This window comes from Pteropus vampyrus, unplaced genomic scaffold (assembly GCF_000151845.1).
Source record: "Pteropus vampyrus isolate Shadow unplaced genomic scaffold, Pvam_2.0 Scaffold311, whole genome shotgun sequence".
Taxonomy (NCBI): domain Eukaryota; kingdom Metazoa; phylum Chordata; class Mammalia; order Chiroptera; family Pteropodidae; genus Pteropus; species Pteropus vampyrus.
The window spans coordinates 1,106,889-1,124,143 of record NW_011889092.1 but is presented as its reverse complement, the minus strand read 5'-3'; the positions used below and the strand labels follow the sequence as shown (position 1 = coordinate 1,124,143).

General features: G+C 52.3%; 1 protein-coding gene across 14 annotated transcripts; it reads left to right on the top strand.

Moving 5' to 3' along the window:
• Positions 1-280: 280 nt before the first annotated feature.
• Positions 281-17,031, top strand: P2RY2 (purinergic receptor P2Y2). 14 transcript variants are annotated; one of them, XM_023521680.1, is made up of 5 exons: positions 281-527; positions 9,726-9,870; positions 10,147-10,240; positions 12,701-12,795; positions 15,250-17,031. In XM_023521680.1, exons 4-5 carry the CDS (start codon positions 12,773-12,775, stop codon positions 16,382-16,384), a joined length of 1,158 nt encoding a protein of 385 aa, XP_023377448.1. In that variant the 5' UTR covers positions 281-527; positions 9,726-9,870; positions 10,147-10,240; positions 12,701-12,772; the 3' UTR covers positions 16,385-17,031. The 14 variants fall into 14 exon arrangements, with proteins under 14 accessions (XP_023377448.1, XP_023377447.1, XP_023377449.1 ...); XM_023521679.1 differs by having other exon boundaries at positions 10,062-10,240; XM_023521681.1 differs by lacking the exon at positions 9,726-9,870.
• Positions 17,032-17,255: the final 224 nt, after the last annotated feature.

Below are 17,255 nucleotides of genomic sequence, written 5' to 3'. Positions count from 1 at the left end.
CTGAACGCTTGGATTTCCTCCCTAGGGCAATGGGGAGCGCCCTTTCCTCCTCCCCCACAGGCTCTCAAGCGAGGGAGGTGAGTTCTCAGCATGGTGCTCTGAGCAGGTCCCTGGGAGGAGAGGGCAGAGGTTCACAGCAAGGTCTCGCGGAGGGCCGCGACGGGGGCCACACAGGCACCAGACAAACCTGCAAAACTTTAGCGTCGCTGAAAACCTCAGCCAGGCGGTAGGACAGTCGCCGCTGGCCCCTCCCTGCACAACGCTAGTGGCAGAGGCGCTGACCCAGCCACCAATAGCTCCCGGTAACATCCCGAGCCGGTTGCAGCCTGTGTGTCGGGACAGGGACGGGGCGGTGCCAGGGTCTGTCCAGAGTCCGCCTGCCCCCACCTGACCTGGCTGGGGTGGGAACTATACCCGGCCGGCGGGCGGGTCCCTCTGGCACGTGGATCCCTACGGCAGCGGAGGGACACAGGCGCTGCTGGCACCCGGGAGCGGTGGCCGCGGCACTGCCGGAGGAGAGCACGGAGGTGAGGGGTGCGCTACCTGGAGGGGCCAGAGGCCGGGGAGATGGGCGGACACAGCCAGGAAGGCAGCAGTGCCTACTGGCGCGGGGCAGGCAGAGCCGTGCGCATGTGGCTGCCCGAGTGAGATTCTGTTTCAAGCCTGTGTGAGCACGCCTGGGTCCAGGGGTCGGACTCTGTCTCCACAGGAGTGTAGCTCTCGGGGAGTGTGAACGGATATCCCGGTGAGTGTGTGTCAGCGTATTTGGAAGTTTGTGTGTTGGCGGGTGAGCTCGTGCGCCCCAGCGGAGTCGATAGCTGAGCTGATGGAACTTGTTTATGTGTTTGTGTTCTGAGGAGGGCGCCCCCTTGGCGCCCCGAGAACCCACCGAGGCCTGCGCCGCCGCTCGCCCTAGGGGAACTTGGGGTGGCCAGCCCCTGCCCGATGTCAGTAAGACTTGGGGGGAGAGAGTTGGGGCAGTGGCCTTGAAGGACAGTTAAGCTTCAGTCAGGGGACTTTTAATCTGGCAGGCAGTGCTGTAGGAAGGGTCAGCCTGGAGAAAGGTAATGTCCTCCCTCCACTCCCCTACTAGGGCTGCCAGCAGCAGGCTTGGGACCCCCTTGGAGTCAGACCCAAGGGCAGGCAGGCCCTGCTGTGGACTAGAACTGCCAGTCTGAGGTCCGTGGGGCTGGTGGCAGGTGTTCCTTTCAGCATGGCATCCCCGGCTTCCCTGGGCCCAAGTCTGAAGTGCCTGGTTTGTTTTGGATCTAGACTGGAATAATGGCAAGCTTTTGAGGGCCAGGGTGAAGTCCCAGTAAAGTCTCAGTTATCTGTGGGTAGAAGTGGTTGCAAAGGAGATTCTTTGAACAGAGCCCACAAAAGCTTTCTGGAGAAAGCGATCTATATTCCAATCCTGCCTTGGCCACTGTGTGACCCTAGATAAGACACATCCCTTCTCTGAGCCTCAGTGGCCTCATCTGTGAAAGAGAAATAACAATAATGTAAAACATGAGGGTTCTTGAGAAGCCAGTATGTGGATCATGTTCAGCACCAATGTCCTCTTAGATGGGCTCACAGCTTGGGGTTGGGGGCGGTGTTGGTCCCTGGAAGGAACGTTGGGAAACCCATATCCCAACTGTTCTCCTCCCTAGACTAGACTTTCACAGGACTTCCACAGGACCCAGCCTGCATCCTTAGTGCAGGACTCAGGCCTCCAAGAACTGATCCTTGACAACCTCTCCAGCCCACTCTCCCACCTGACTTTTACCACTATAACTAAATGGAGTCTGCTGCACACACTGGGCAGTTTCTTGCCTCTGGACCATTGCATATTCTTTGCTCACTGCCTGAGATGCCCTCCTACTCTCATCTTCCTCAGTTGGAGAACTACTCAGGCTTGGGGCCCAACTCAGATATCCCCTCCTCTGGGAAGCTTTCCTTGATCCCCCAGCTGGGTTGGAGCCTCTTCTGGGCTCTTGTAGTCCCAGTGCTGATAGCCCTGATCCCACCTTGGTCAGAGGCCCCTGGAGGGCAGGAACTGGAGCTCATTTCTGTGTTGCCAGCACCCTGCACAGGGCTGAGCTATACTGAGAGAGCAGCAGTAGCTTCTCTCCCCTGCCCCCTTCCCCAATGAAGGCCTGTCTATAGTAGAGCTCCATGTCATTACAAAGCAGGGGAAGCCAGAATCAGATCATCAGAGTGTGTGGCACAGGGTGTCAGAACAGTGCATCCTAGGGCACTACAGGACCTAAAGTATATAGGCTGAAAACTTAGATTTCATCCTAAAGGCAATAGGGAGCCATGGAAAGTTTGTGAGTGGGGGAGAGTCATGGTCAGAGCAGCATTTCAGAAAGATCTCTCTGGCTGCAGGGTGGAAAATGGATTGAGTAGTGCCAACAGCATGGAGGTCAGGATATTTGTGATGTTGACACCAGACCCACCAGGCATTTAAACTCTGAGCCCTTGTCCATGCGGCCAAACACTTCCCTGAGCCCTCAGATTCTTCTGCTAAGAAATGTGGGGACACTTAAGACTCTCCCTTTCCCAGGAGACCAGTGATTGATCTCATCCCAGCTCTGCTCCCAACTTGCTGGGTGACCTTGGGGCAGTTTCTGCCCTGCCAGCCTCTAAAAGGAGCCAGTAAAGTCCTGTGCTGAGAGTTTGTGAGTGGAGAGGCCCTGATGTGGAAGGCTTGCCACTCTCCTCTTCTTCCTGCTTTGGACTATCCTGGGATGAGGCCAGAGGGTTTGGAGGATCACAGTGGGTGACCGTCATAAGTGGCTATCAAGCTTGGGCTGCAGAGTGAGGTTATGGCCCCTCCACTCTGGTCCTCTTCCTCATAGAAAACACAGAGTTCTGAGGCTTCTCAATCCCCCAGCACCAACTAAGAAAATGTGAGAACATCACCGAGGCCTAATGGGTGACTCTGTGAGTGCTTTGATTTGGCTTCTTTTCTGGCTATAGTCCTTAGAGAGGCCACTGTGCCCCTCTAGGTGTTGGTTTTGCCATCTGTAAATTGAGCTTGATGATTCTTGCTTCTTCAAATGCAAGGTCACTATGAGGATTCTTCAGATAGTAGTAGTCAGAAAAGGGCTTTGTAAGCTGTAAAGTGCAATGCGCAGGAGAGAAGTGTGATATTCATAGACTTAAATGCACTTTGAAGACAATAATAGAACATGGGTGCAATAACAAGAGATTATGCCGGTCTGGGGAATTTTGACTGTTGATTGCCTTCCTCTCCCCTTGCTCCCTCTGCTTCCTAGTAAAATTTATAAATGTCCCTCATTTTATCCTCCATGAACCCTGTGAGGCAGGAATTATCCCCATTTTGCAGATGAGGAAATAGAGGCTCAGAAAGTATCTTGCTCAAGGTCACAAAGCAGAGGTGAAAGCTGCAGCTTGTGCCTACCTGCCTCAGCTTATCTCTCCCCATTCAAGACAGAAGCCCCATCTGGGTGAGGCCTGGTCCTCTGGCTTTCAGGCTGAAGGAAGTTTGAATTCTGCCCTCAAAATCTGTCTTCGGTCTTGCTTGTGGTCTCATTACCTAGCCGCTGATAAGATAATGCCTGCTCAGGCCTGCCCTCAGGACCAGGGAAATCCTGCTGGTCTGGTGAGAAGAGGTAGAGGTGCCCCAAGTGAAATTGTTTTCTCTACCTGAACTGCCTTCTGCGGGCCTGTCTGGTGTACCCTTTGGCCCACACCTTCCTCTTGGGCTACCTTTGTGTTCTCAGTCCTGGCTTCCCCCCACTATTCGGCCTGACTAGGGGAGGCTGGCTGTGGGGGCCTATCCTGACCCAGAGGGTCAGTTGCAGGATTTGGCCAGGCCAGGCCTGCTTTCTCTCTGTCTATATCAACCATTACAGGTTGGGCAAAAAGAAATGCCAGTGAGTATTTGGGAAATGAATGACCAGGTAAAAGCGGATATATAAAGGAAGAAGAAGGCTTTGCTCCATGGAGGGCTGCAGTTGGTTCTTGAGCAGAGGAGTTTCTCCACTCCCCCGCCACACCATCTCTTAAGCCTGAGTCATTTCTGATTTCAGGAGTCTAGTAACTCGGAGGGAGTGCAGCCTGGGCCCTCCTGGGCAACTACTTCCTCCTTGGCCCTCTACCCTATCACTGTCATTGTAGTGACAATGGCACTGACTGGGCACTGGAGTATGGGAGGAGGGCTTCCCTCAGACTTCTTGAAGCCCACATGACCCTCCCTTCTCCCCCTGCCTCACGGGAGGCTCTCCCATCCTACCCACCTTCTATGTGACAACATCTTTGCAAAGGTCAACTCTGACCATGTCCTTCCTTGCTTAAGCCCTCCATGGCTCCCCATTGTCTTCAGGATAGAGGCCAAGCTCCTCAGCCTGGCATTCCAGCCTTTTCATGTGAGTCCTGCAGCCCCTCGACCCAATTATGGGCCACCTAGCCCTCCACTGCAGCCTCACATTACCCCTGGCTTTACGAAAACAGGCCACACTATCACACGACTAAGTCTTTGTACCTGCTCCTCCTTCTGCCTTCAATGCCCTCCTCTGTGTCCACCTGACAAATTCCTTATTGTCTATCGTGTCCCAACTCAAGTGACCTCTCCTCTGAAAAATCCTGACCACCTCTTGTCGTACTCATTCCTCTCCAGGCTGGTTAGGGGTTACTCTGGGCTCCGTGGCCCCTGGGCTGCCTTTGGTCATGGCTTGATCACCCAAATGGACTTGGTCCATGTCTGTGGCTTTCTCCCCATCCAAACTGGAGCTCCTCAAGCATCTGACCAAGTCTGATCTAAGTCTGGGTTTGAAGGGTCTCTCTGAGGTCAGGCACATGGGGGCACTGGCAAGTGTTTGCTAAGACTTTGTGGCTCCGCCGAAAGTGACTTATGATTGTATTATTCTGAGAGTCCAGACTCCTGTGGTTCTGAGACTCTCAAAACCAAAGGCTATCAGAAGCAACGAGTAACAGAATTAAGAAAACATTTAGCATTTACTCCAGGAACCAGAGACTCTTAGAACTGGACTGTAAGAATCAATGAACTCAGAATCCTAGAAGCACCCAGAGTGAGACAGTCTCAGAATCACAGACTCAGTTGTATCCTATTCTATACTTTTGCCCCTTTTTATACTTTGAGTTCTCCATTCTCCCTCTTTCCTTCTAAGCTGGACACTTTCTGCTTCTCTTCAGGCCTGATCACAGCCTTTTCCAGGAACCTTCCCTGGCTGTTCTGATCATGACCCCTGCCCCTCTGCTGGTCACCCACGGGGGCTCCCTACTGAGAAATGTCAGGCAGATGCAGCCCCCACATCAGAACAGTGCATGATTTACTAGCCCCACAGAACACCCACCTGCCCTTTTGTCTTACTCATTCTTCACGAGTTATCATCGGTAGCAGTGATTCTCCCGAATTGGCCAATGAAGAACCAGAGGCTCAGAGAGGAGAACCAATGTGACCAAGATTGCACAGCATGGGCAGTTCCAAGGTGGAGCTTGAACCCAGGGTTCTTGCCTCTTGAGTCTGGCTGGAGGCATCTGGATGTGATAGGTTGATGTGGAGTCCAGAATCTTCTTGTTCTGAACTGGTTCACTTTAGCAGCGCATCTCTATAGCTCTGTGCTGGGCTGGGCTGGGCTGGACCATGCCAAGTCAGGGGTGGGACAGGTAGTTCCCACCCTGCCCTTCCCTGCCCTTCCTTGCCCTGAGGTGGGAGTGGAAGTGCTCAACCTTACACTGAAAATACTGTAATTAGAACACCAGACTTTGAGAAGGCGCTTCTTCTTAAGGAGTCTTGGTTTTCTGATCTGTAAGGTGGGAGGAATAGCCTAGCTGATTTGAGACCTACACACTCGGATGCTCTGAGCTCAGCTCCAACATGTGGCTCCCCCAGCCAGGATCCTGAGGGCTTCCAAGAGGAAGAGAGCTTCTAGAAGAGGCTCCAGAGTCCAAGGACTTCCTGGAGGAGGCTGCAGAGGCTTTACATTGTAACATCACCTGTCGATAACATCTGAGGTTACCCCCTCAGCTATTGCCCCAGACCAGCCCCCATGCTTGTGGTGCAGAAAGCACTATTGGCAAGGCTGGAGGTCCACTGGCCTGGCTCTGTGGAGGATATTTGGGAGGGGGCAGAAGATAACTTCCAAAATCCTTCTTTTCTTCCATCCTAGCCTTGTCCTCCCCACTCCCCTCAGTCCACAGGGATGACTGACAGCCCCCCAAACATACAGTGTGATCTCTTGCCCTGGTTTTTGCTCGCTCTGTTCCTCTTCTCTCTCCATTCAACTGACCCCTACCCATCTTCGAGAATGCAGGTCAGGTGTTCTCTCCTCTAGGAAGCCTTCCTCGACCACCTCCTCATTCCCATTAGGGGCCCTCTTGGCTGCTTCAGCCTTGTTGCCTCTGCTTCCTTCAGCTCTAATCACCCTGAGTTGTCATTACCTATTTCTAGGTCTTCTCCTATATGCAGATCCCACCCCTCCCCCCCTCAACCTTGACAGTGACCCACAGCAGAGTCCCCAAGTGCCCTGCACAGGGACAGGCATAGATATGATAACCTCTTTAAAGGATGAGTGAGTGAACTAGTGAATGAAGAAATGCGGTGGGGTCTAGTTCCTGCTGGGGGTCCCTGGACTGCCCTCCCTTCTCAGGATGGCCTTCAGTATGGGAGATTTGATCTGTGGTCTGTCTTACTGTGACCTTGCTACTCTGCCCAAAATTTCTGTGGGTTTCCTGCCCCTCTTGTCTTCCTAGGATACCCCCATCTTCCCTGCCTTCTCCACTTGCTGAAATCATACTTCTTTTAATTATTTCATAAGATTAATCTAAGTCATCTTCTTTAACAACCTCGACAACCTTATGGGGCAGGAACTGTTTTTAGATTGCAGGGGAATTCAGACTTGGGTTGTGGACAGGAGATTTGTCCAGGTCCCACAGCTGGGAATGGCAGAACTGGGGTTTCCCACTTGTCCGGTGCCCTCCCCTGTCCCCTCCATGGTGTTCTGGGTCCAGGTTCTCTGTTTCTCTTCACAGCACCTCACCCTCAGCAGAGGCAGCCAGCAGGGGTTTCCAGAATGGGACAGATCACTCTCCCTTTCCAGGCTGGACAAGGCCAGCCAGGTGGGTGGGCAAGCGGGAGCTGGAATGTCGTCTAACCACCCTGGAAATTCCTCAGCTGGCCTGGGAACTGCCCCACCCCTCCCCTGTGGCTATAGGCTCACTAGCCTGGGGCCGCAGAGAGAAAGACCCAGCATATAGCAGAGGCAGAGCTAGGTCAGTGAGGCCTATAGTCTGCATGTTAGGCTTGAGTCTGCCCTTGACTCACTGGTGACCTTGAGTGAGACCTTGGGCTACCCTTTCTGGCATTAGTGTTTTTTTTTAACCTGTGAGGTAGGTACCATTATGGCTGCTTCATACCTGGAAAGTACCAGAAAGAGTAGATCCTTGGGCCCTGCCTGTAGGGCATTCCCCCTACAGGTGGAGAACTGACTAGACAAGTCTGGTGGAGAACTGACCAGACAAGCAGAGCCATGAGGCTCTAAGAGGGCTGGTCATGGAGCTTCCTGGAGGAGAGGTCCTGGGCTTTGGAGGGAAAGAGGTACTAGTCAGGGGCACAGCTCTTGAAGTCAGATAGACCAGGAATACTCTGCCATTTGCTAGCTTTATGACTCTAGAGAAGTTATTTTGCCTAAGCATCTCAGGATTAATGAGAAGAGGTCTGTGAAGCCACCTAATGTGAAACTTGGCATTGAGAAAGCACTCAATTCCTGTTAGAAGATAAGGGAGGGTGCCCCTGAGCAAAGATATGACGTTGGGACTGCTTTTGCTGTGCTTGAGGCAGGAAGATGAGGATGGAGACAAAGAAGGTAGACTGTCTAGATGAGTGGCAGGGAACAATCAGGGCCTAGAGTGCTAGGCTCAGGAGCTTGGATGTAGCCTGAGGGCAATAGGGAGCCATGGAAGGGTTTTGATCTGCACAGTATGTGTTCAGATTTGTGGGGACTAAAAAAATTAATACCTTTTCTCTCACATTCTAAGTTCTTCTAGCTGGGCTAATAATAAAATTAACAGAGACAGATTAACAGGAGAAAAATCAAATTTTAAATCCATGTGCATTTTCACATAAGCATGAAAATTCCAAAGGCAGTGAGGCAATATTGGATATATATGACATTTTGGACAAAAAGGAAAGGGGGGAATGAGGTCTTAGATTTCAGACATGAAAATGAGCAGTTTACAGGTAGTCGATTGCAGTAGTTGAGGAAAAATAGAACACACACGGCAGGCAAATTCTTGCTAAGCAACTCAAAAACAATGGGACACAATGGGTATCTAGCTAGCAGACCCCTGCCTGAAACCCTCCTATTTACTAGACTTAATTCGAAATAGGTTAAGGCGAATATCCTAAGATTTCTTCCCCGAAGCAGACTTTTTCTATCTGAATCTCTTGGGCAGGAAAGTGGGGAGAGCCAAAGGTTCTTTCTGAGTCTTATTTCTTAATAAACAGCTTAAAATCAATATCCCAAAAAGGCAGCTTCAGGGTGGTAAAACCTTAGTCCCCTTCGGATTCATGTTTTAAGAAATATGAAAGATGTACAGGAGGGGCGGGAGGTAAGGGGAGGCAAGGAGACCAGTGTGGGGGCTTGATGCAATGTGGAGGAGAAACTCGGGCCTAAGGTCACAAGGTGAGGAAAAGTGTCATCTCTGAGCCACTTCACTGGCTGAACTGACAGAACTTGGTGAATGATGAGTTTCACGTGGGTGGGAAAGAGAGAGGTCATCAAGGACATATTGGAGGTTTGAAACCTGGAAGGATGGATGGTGGAGACTCTTCTCAGAAATTGGAGAATGGCTTTGAGAAAGTGCTGTGCTCCACCTTAGTCTGTTGGAGGCACCTCCCAAGAAGACAGGTTATGACCCTGGGCGGAGTGGGGTGAAAAGGAGAACCCAAGGTAGAGCAGACTGGCACATAGCTACCAGTCCATTGGCCCAGGATAGCCTGAGGCTCCTTAGGCAAGGTACATTAGGACAACAGTGACCCAGGGGGATTTCCCAGTGCCCCCCACCCCCAAGTCCTATTCCTGCAGCCACCCATCTCTTCTCTCCACTTTCCCCACACTTGCACTGCACTTCCAGCTTGGGGATCTGGCCTCAGCTATCTTGAACCCCACTCCCCCGTTGTAGAGAAATGAAGGAGAGAGGGAAAGGAGGGGAATGTTTTTTTTTCTCCTGTGATATGTGTGAATTCTGGTGAATGCTGGAGGCTGCCCACACAGAGGGAGTCCAGTCTACCAGGTAACCACCCCTTCCCTGAAGCCCTATGCCTGGTATGTATGAGGGGCTCCCAGGCAAGACAAAAACAAGGGCCAAAATCTAGAAGGCCTGGCTTCTGATCTTGCCTGTGTCTCTGACTCACTGTGAGGCCTTGGGCCTCAGTGTCTTCCTCTGTCAAATAGGAGTTTGGTACAGGTGATTTCTAAAGGCTGTCCCAGGCCCTGACTTGGATTGTGTATGTGTGATAGTGTGTGTGTGCACTGCATGTACATCTCATTGTGGCTGTGTATGTCTCTATGTAGCTATGTATCTAGGCATATCCATACTTGTATTTGTTCATGTGTGTTTACAACACCTATAGAAGAACAATCGGGGGGTGGCATATTCCAGATATAGAGACCCAGCTTGAGCAAAATTATGTTGGCTGAAGTACTGTCAAGTGTATACCTGGCAAGGAGGGTATTGACTGTTTCCTATTGCAGGGCTGAAGCACAGAACCAGGACCAAGGAAAGGGAGCTGGAGGCTCAGCTCAGCTCTGCAGGATATGGGGAGAACTTCCCTGGCAAAACCACCTTCCTGTGAAAGGGGGCTCCTGGGAAAGGAAGCTGGGAACAACCATCCCCAGAGTGTGTGAGCTGAGAGTGGATGGCTGGGGTATGGTGGGCAGAAGACATCCCTACTGGGACAACCACACCAGGTCTCATATGTGCCTTTTTTGGGCCAAAGTTGGAGAAGAGGAGGAAACCTCGGGGAGGCTCAGCCTAGCTGACTTCCCATGACCAAGAGCCCATGTCATCTCCACCTCCCTATGTCTCAGGAGCCCTCAGCTCTGCCTGCCCTGAGAAATGCTGGAAGCTGGGTGTGGCCCCAGGCGGGGGACCTGTTTTTCCTGTTTCCCACAGAGTTCCCTGCAGCCCTGTCCAGGCATGTACATTCATGAGCGATGAACCGGAGCAGGTGCTGAGTATCCTGACAACGAGCACAGGGGCTGGTCAGGTACGGGCGTGCAAGGGTGGTGCCCAGTGGTTTGGAGCCTGGGGCAGGCGCGTGCATGCATGTGTATACACTGAACTGGGGGTAGAATAAGGGGATCCTTGCCTGGCTCCCTCATCCCAGGCTGTGATGAATTCAGGCTCCAGAGCCAGACATCCCTGGGTGTCAAGCCCAATTTTTCCAATTCCTGGCAGTGTGACCTTGAACCTTGAACAAATAGCTTCACCTCTATGGCAGTATCTTTTGAGGAGTGAGGATGGGGAATGAAATGAAGATGCCGTATGGAAGCTAATCAATCCAGGCTTGGCCCCTACAAAGTGAGGGGACGGGGCTCGAGAATTAGGAGCTCCTGACCAAGACTGACCTACGATCTGAGCTAGAGATAGGTAAGATAAAAGAATGTGGCTGGCTCAGGCAGCTGATCCATCTTCAGAATGCCTGGGTCAAGTTTCTCTCCCCCTGGCATTTCCCCAGCCTGTTAAGAGAAGGGCAGGGCCTCTGGGCTCTGCAGCTCTTAAAAGAGAGATTGTCCAGGGGCCTGTCTAGGACAGAAGCAGGACTTACGTGGTCTGTGCCCCAGGAGGGCTAGGGTGACTCCTGGCCACCTAGGGTCAGCAGCTGAGAAATCTTTAGGGGTCGTTGTCCTCTGGGCAGCAATCAGAGGTATAAGGAAAAAGAGAGCCGTGGTCATAAAGCTCAGCCTCCTCTGGGCTCCCATAGCCTTTTGCTTTCGTGCATTAATTTATTCATTCATTCATTTATTCTCTTATTCATGTCATACCCGCTTTGGATCAGGCCTGTCGCTGGATGATAAGGACAAAGAAAAGAGTCAGATGGCCCCAGCCCTCTGGGAGCACCTGAAATGTGTGTTGGGGTAGAGGTCGAAAGGATAAATTACTAACAGTATGTGAGGAATGCCTGGGAGGGTATTAGGGAGAGAGCTTCAGAGAAATGGTGACATTTGAAAAGAGCCTTGAGGGATTGGCGGGATGGAGTGCAGGGTGGGTGGGTTCTGGAAAGGCTTTCCAGGCAGAAAAAATAGCATGAACAAAGAAAGGCAGGGAAGCCTGGCAGGGCACTTACATGGCTCACGTCTCTGTCCAGACTAGGAGCTCTTCAGGCAGAGCCAGCCAGAACTGGGCACCAAGGGGCTGCTAAGTGGTTTTGGACAAAGTTAGGCAGGAGCTGGTCTCAGAGAGCAGGGAGTGAGGCCCCAAGGGCATCAGAGGTCAGAAGAGGCAGAGCGAGGGTTGGGGACTTGGCTGTCTCCATAAGCAGGAGCTGAGGGGCCAGGAAAGATGTATTCACAGGTTGGTGAGCCAATCTCTGTAGGGAGAGAATGGGCAGGGTCAGTCTGGATGGGGGCCATGGCGATGGAATCCCCAGCTTGCCTGGTAGGGTGGAGGCCAGGATGTTTTAAAACAGGTGGAAAGGGCAGTCCTCTCTGTTCACTGTTCCCTGGAGGCTTAGGGAAGTCTCCACCCCTCTCATTAGTGTCAGAGATTCCACTGTTAGTGATTAGGGAGAGCATAGTGCAGAGCAATAGGATGTTGACTAAGAGACAATGAGGGCCCTGGCCCCCACTTTGAGGAGAGACCCGCCAGGCCTTAGCACTGGGGCAGGAGCGGGGAAGCAGCATCTCCCAGGTGGGACTAGGTGTCTGTCCGGAGTGTAGAGGGGGCCACTCTCACCTCTCCAGTGAAGAAGAGGACTTCATGAGGGAAGTTTTAGGACCACTGTTCTCCAAGGCCAGGGAATTCAGCCCATGAGAGGTCTGAGTCTCAGAAGGGCAGGAAATACCTGATGTCACTGGCTTTCTGTGGCTGAGCTAGATACCCCAAGCTGGTGTCCCAGGCTGGGGGGCAGAGGATGTGGCCTTGTACAGGTCCTCAATCTCAAATTCAGACCTCCATACTCCTTCTGCAGCTACTGTGAGCCAGCAACTTCCAGCTGACCTCCCAAAGTGTCCCAGCCCCATCCCCACGTCCACCATACCCCTTCGAAGCACCCCACACGTACCATGTCTGACACCAAATTCTTCCTGTCCCCACTCCTGTTCCTCCCAGACCCCTCCTTGGCCACCTCCTTCTCCTGCCCTCTTTCGCCCAGACTTTCTCTGGGCCAGTCTCTCCAGCCTCCCTCCCTAACAGCTCTCAGATCTCTCCCCTCAGAGGCCCCCAGGCCCGGTCCCAGCTTGGGCCTCAGCATCATCACTCCCTTTGCTCACCACAGTCACCTGCTCCATAGCCTCCAGTTCAAGACCGGTCACTCTCCACCAGTGACCTGAGAGAGCATCCCAAAGATTTCAGGAAAAGGCCACATCTGAGCTGAACCTTGAAGCTCATAACACCATAGTGTACCTACTGTGTGCCAGGAACTGCTCCAAACATTTTACACAGATCACTCACTGAATCCTCACGGGAATCCTGTGATACAGGTTCCATTAATCGCCTCATTTCACAGATGAGGAAACACAGGTGATCTAGCTCCAGAGGCCAGGCTCTTCGTAATCACTAGAGTTTGCTGCACTGAAGGATGAAGAGTTATAATTTCAACAGGTAGATATGAGGGGCGTGCATGGATTCCAGGTTGAAGGAGCAATACGAACTAAGGTTGGGAAGAGAGAAGCATTGAGCACATTGAGGAAACTGCAGGTCACAGAGGATGGTTGGGGCTGGCAAAGCTGGCAGAGGCTGGATTGTGAAAACCTCCAATACCAGACTAGTCTTTCTCCTCATAGCAAGCAGGAGCCATGGATTGTTTCAAGCAGGAGAATGACTGTTTCTTTTACAAAGACCCGTCTGGATTGCAGGAGATTGAGGCTGGAGGCGGAGAGGATAATGGCAGTGTCTCCAGCAGCAAGGGTGGAGCTGACACTGGGTTGCCTATAGCAGGGGTGGGATGCAGGGAATGCTTTAATGCCAGGTCCTGAATCCTGGCCCTGGGCAAGAAGGATTCCAGCAAGTTGGCCCTGACAGAGCTCCTCCATACCTGCCCCCTCTCAACTTGGCACCACATAGGCTTCTCTCTGTTTTTTCACCCTGAATCTGCCCTGGCTCCTTGAGAAGGAAGCTGCGTCCATGTGAGGGAAGTCACAAGTATAGGTGCCCTTCCTCCTGGTTGCACCTTTGCTGACAACAAGAAACAGGGATCTAGGGTAGGGTGGCAGGGTATTGGGAAAGAAGGAAAACTGAAGGACCTATGTGTCCCTCAGTCCAGCCCCCCTCACTCCAATCTCAACTTCAGGGGCCTTGAACTCCTGCTGGGAGACCATGCTGGGAAAGAAGCTTAGGGTCTAAAGGAGTGGATGTCACTGGCCCTACAGAATTCCCGAGTCTCAGCCTCTCAGGACTCCAGGTTCCAAAATGAGCAGAATTGTACAGCCCCAGATTCTCAGGGTAAGGAGGACTCAGATGTCATCTGCCCTTTCTGTCCTCCCAGATACTCACACAGGGTGTGCACGAGCCTTTCTGCAGACTCTGCTTGCATACCCCCATATGCAGATTGTTTACTACCTTCCTCTTACAGCATCTTTCCTGGGACGTACCCTCGGATAGGAATTGTAGCCCGTCCCCAGCTGTGTGACCTTGGCTAAATTACTTGACCGATCTGTGTCTCAGCCTCTTAATCGTAAAACCAGGCATGATAACCTGACTCCCAGAAGTTATAAGGATGGAATAAAATAACATTTATAAAGCACACATAGTTGTAGGGTTTGAAAAACGTCAGCTCCCTCTGCCCCTTCATACTATTTGAAAGTTATTCTTTGTGCTTTTCCCAAACCTACCCACCTAGGATTCCTGCTAGGATTTTCAGCCTGCCTTCTGAGACCTTTGGGATCTTTGCCCTCCAGACTGAGATATCTGTCCCCTGCCTCCCAGCTGAGAGACAGCTTTTAGTGGTGACATTGGTGGGGGTCAGGAGAGGAGGAAGGTGGACAACTTGTTCTCTAAGTTGCTGGGCAGTCAGTCCCTGTGATGCATTATACGCCCACTAGGGACAAGTTAGGAAACCCTCAAGATAGTGATGGTGTGGAAGAGAAGCTGGGTAGGCCTGGAGGAAGCTTAAGTTGTCCCACAAAAGAAATTCTCAGCTATCTCCACTCCCACCTCCACCCCAGACTTCCCTAGAATCTTCAGGAGGGTCACAGTCCCATCTGATAGCCTCACAGGCCAAGGAGAGGGACTGCTGTTGTCGGATGCAGACAGTGCCAGAATATAGGAGTATTGAAAAAGTATTTGCTGAGCTAGCGAATGAGTGACTAAAGAGGGAGACCCTTGGAAATACTCCCTCAAATACCAAAATACCAGGCACAGGGCCAGAACCTCCCCAGGGAGAGGAAGGATGAGCTAAAGGAAAGTTCTAATGCCTCCAGGAAGGTATGGATCGTCCATTGGCCAGGAACACTTCAAAAGGCTGTGGTCACTGGGTGAGAAGTGGAACCAGTCAGCCTTGAAGGCCCCTGCCTATGAATCTAAAATGATACCTTCTGGGATGCTCAGATTCTAAAGCTCAGAATTCCAGATCTAGAACTCGGTGCTCCTGTGGTTCTAGAGCAGGGCCGCCAAACTTTGTTTTTTTTAAAGGCAAGATAGTAAGTATTTTAGATTTTGCAGAACATATGGTTTTTGTCACAACTATTCAGCCCTTTGTAAAAGGATGGATATGACTATGTTCCAATAAAGCTTTATTTATATAAACAGACTGGTGGGCTGGATTTGGCCTTCAAGTTGTAGTTTGCCTATCCCTGCTCTAAAGTTTTAGAATTATATGATCCTGATATTTATGAATCATATGCATTTTCGAGGTTCCAAGCTTCTGAACTCTGAGTCCAGGGAGCCAGGTCAGATGGCAACAAAGGCCTTGAATGTAGTTGGCCAGATATTAACCAAAGAAATCTGAGCACTTGGAGTCCCTCAAGGCCCTGGTCAGGTGGCTATGTCAGGCCACCCTGCTGAGCCCAGGTCATGACGCTGACGACTGTTCTCCCCACCCCACCTCCTTCCCTTCAGGATGATGGCCGCAGGCCTGGGCCTCTGGAATGACACCATCAATGGCACCTGGGATGGGGATGAACTGGGCTACAAGTGCCGTTTCAACGAGGAGTTCAAGTACGTGCTGCTGCCTGTGTCCTATGGTGTGGTATGCGTGCTCGGGCTGTGTCTAAACGTTGCAGTGCTCTATATCTTCCTGTGCCGCCTCAAGACATGGAATGCCTCCACTACATACATGTTCCACTTGGCCGTGTCAGATGCACTATATGCGGCCTCTCTGCCACTGCTGGTCTATTACTACGCCCGCCGTGACCACTGGCCCTTCAGCACGTTGCTCTGCAAGCTGGTGCGTTTCCTCTTCTACACCAACCTTTATTGTAGCATCCTCTTCCTCACGTGCATCAGTGTGCACCGGTGCCTGGGTGTCTTGCGCCCACTGCGCTCGCTGCACTGGGGCCGGGCCCGCTATGCCCGCCGCGTGGCAGCTGCCGTGTGGGTGTTGGTGCTGGCCTGCCAGGCACCCGTGCTCTACTTTGTCACCACCAGTGTGCGTGGCAGCCGCATTACCTGCCATGACACCTCAGCGCCCGAGCTCTTCAGCCACTTCCTGGCCTACATCTCCGTCATGCTGGGCCTGCTCTTCGCGGTGCCCTTTGCCACCATCTTGGGCTGCTATGTGCTCATGGCCCGGCGGCTGCTAAAGCCAGCCTATGGGACTGCGGGGGGTCTGCCGCGGGCCAAGCGCAAGTCAGTGCGCACCATTGCTGTGGTGCTGGCCGTCTTCGCCCTCTGTTTCCTGCCTTTCCACGTCACCCGCACCCTCTACTACTCCTTCCGCTCACTGGACCTCAGCTGCCACACCCTTAATGCCATCAACATGGCCTACAAGATCACCAGACCGCTGGCCAGCGCCAACAGTTGCCTTGACCCTGTGCTCTACTTCCTGGCTGGGCAGAGGCTTGTGCGCTTTGCCCGGGACTCCAAGCCACCCACAAATCCCATGCCTACTGCCCAGGCTAGCCGCAGGCTGGACCTGCGCAGGTTTCACAGAACTGACATCAAGACAGAAGATGAGTCAGCCAGTAGCGAGGACTCCAGGCAGACAGAATCCACACCGACTGGTGGCAGGAACACTAAGGACATTCGGCTATAGAACCTGAACCCATCTGTCCTATGCAAGTTTATATCGGGGGGACTGAAGGGACTACGACTTTTCAAATGGGACAGTCTCCCCAGATATGGACCAATGTGACTCATGCGGGATGGTCAAGGAAGCCATGACCCCAACGCTCTGTCATTTGACAGGGGCTCAGGACACTCTCTGTGGTCCAGAGAACTCAGCGGTCCCTACAGCCCCATTGCCATTGGGATAAGGTTTCAAGAAAGGCAAGGGTTCAGAGCCAGTGCTGCCACTGGCCTGACTCACCCACGTAAATAGCTGGCTGTGTCTGCCAAGGTACCTAGAATGGAGCCCTACCTAACCAAGTCAAATGGAGAAAGAGGCCCAGAGAGAGAAGAGACATACCAAGGTCACAGAGCAGAGTCTGGGCCCGAGCTACATGGGAGGGGTGGGCTTGCAGGCTGACCAGAGGATCCTGGTAAGCAGTCAGGGCTAAGCCAGAGTTTTCCACAGAGGGTCTGGGGGCATATCTGGGTGCCACAGTGGACTCAGCAATGAGAAGTATCCCCAGCCTAAGAAAAACATCTGGAAACTGATGTCGTAAACTTATCTGGAGTCTCCCCTGGGCTGGGAGCCAGTTTGAGGTTGTAACTTATACTAAAAGTGTTGTTGTCTGTTGAGCTGTGCCCTATTTTGTGGTTAGAGATAGCTGTCACCAACCACACCAGGGTCCTTTCTTCAGCCTGCTCTCATCTGCCACCTGCCTTTCCACTAGCTGCCTCAGCAGTGGTCTCACATCAGGTATCCCCTCTCCAGACCCCAGGTCATCCCCCACTTTAAAGCTAACTGGCTTTTGTGGCTGGTTCTGTTGGGCACAGAAAGGAGTCAGGTGGGGTCCCAGTCC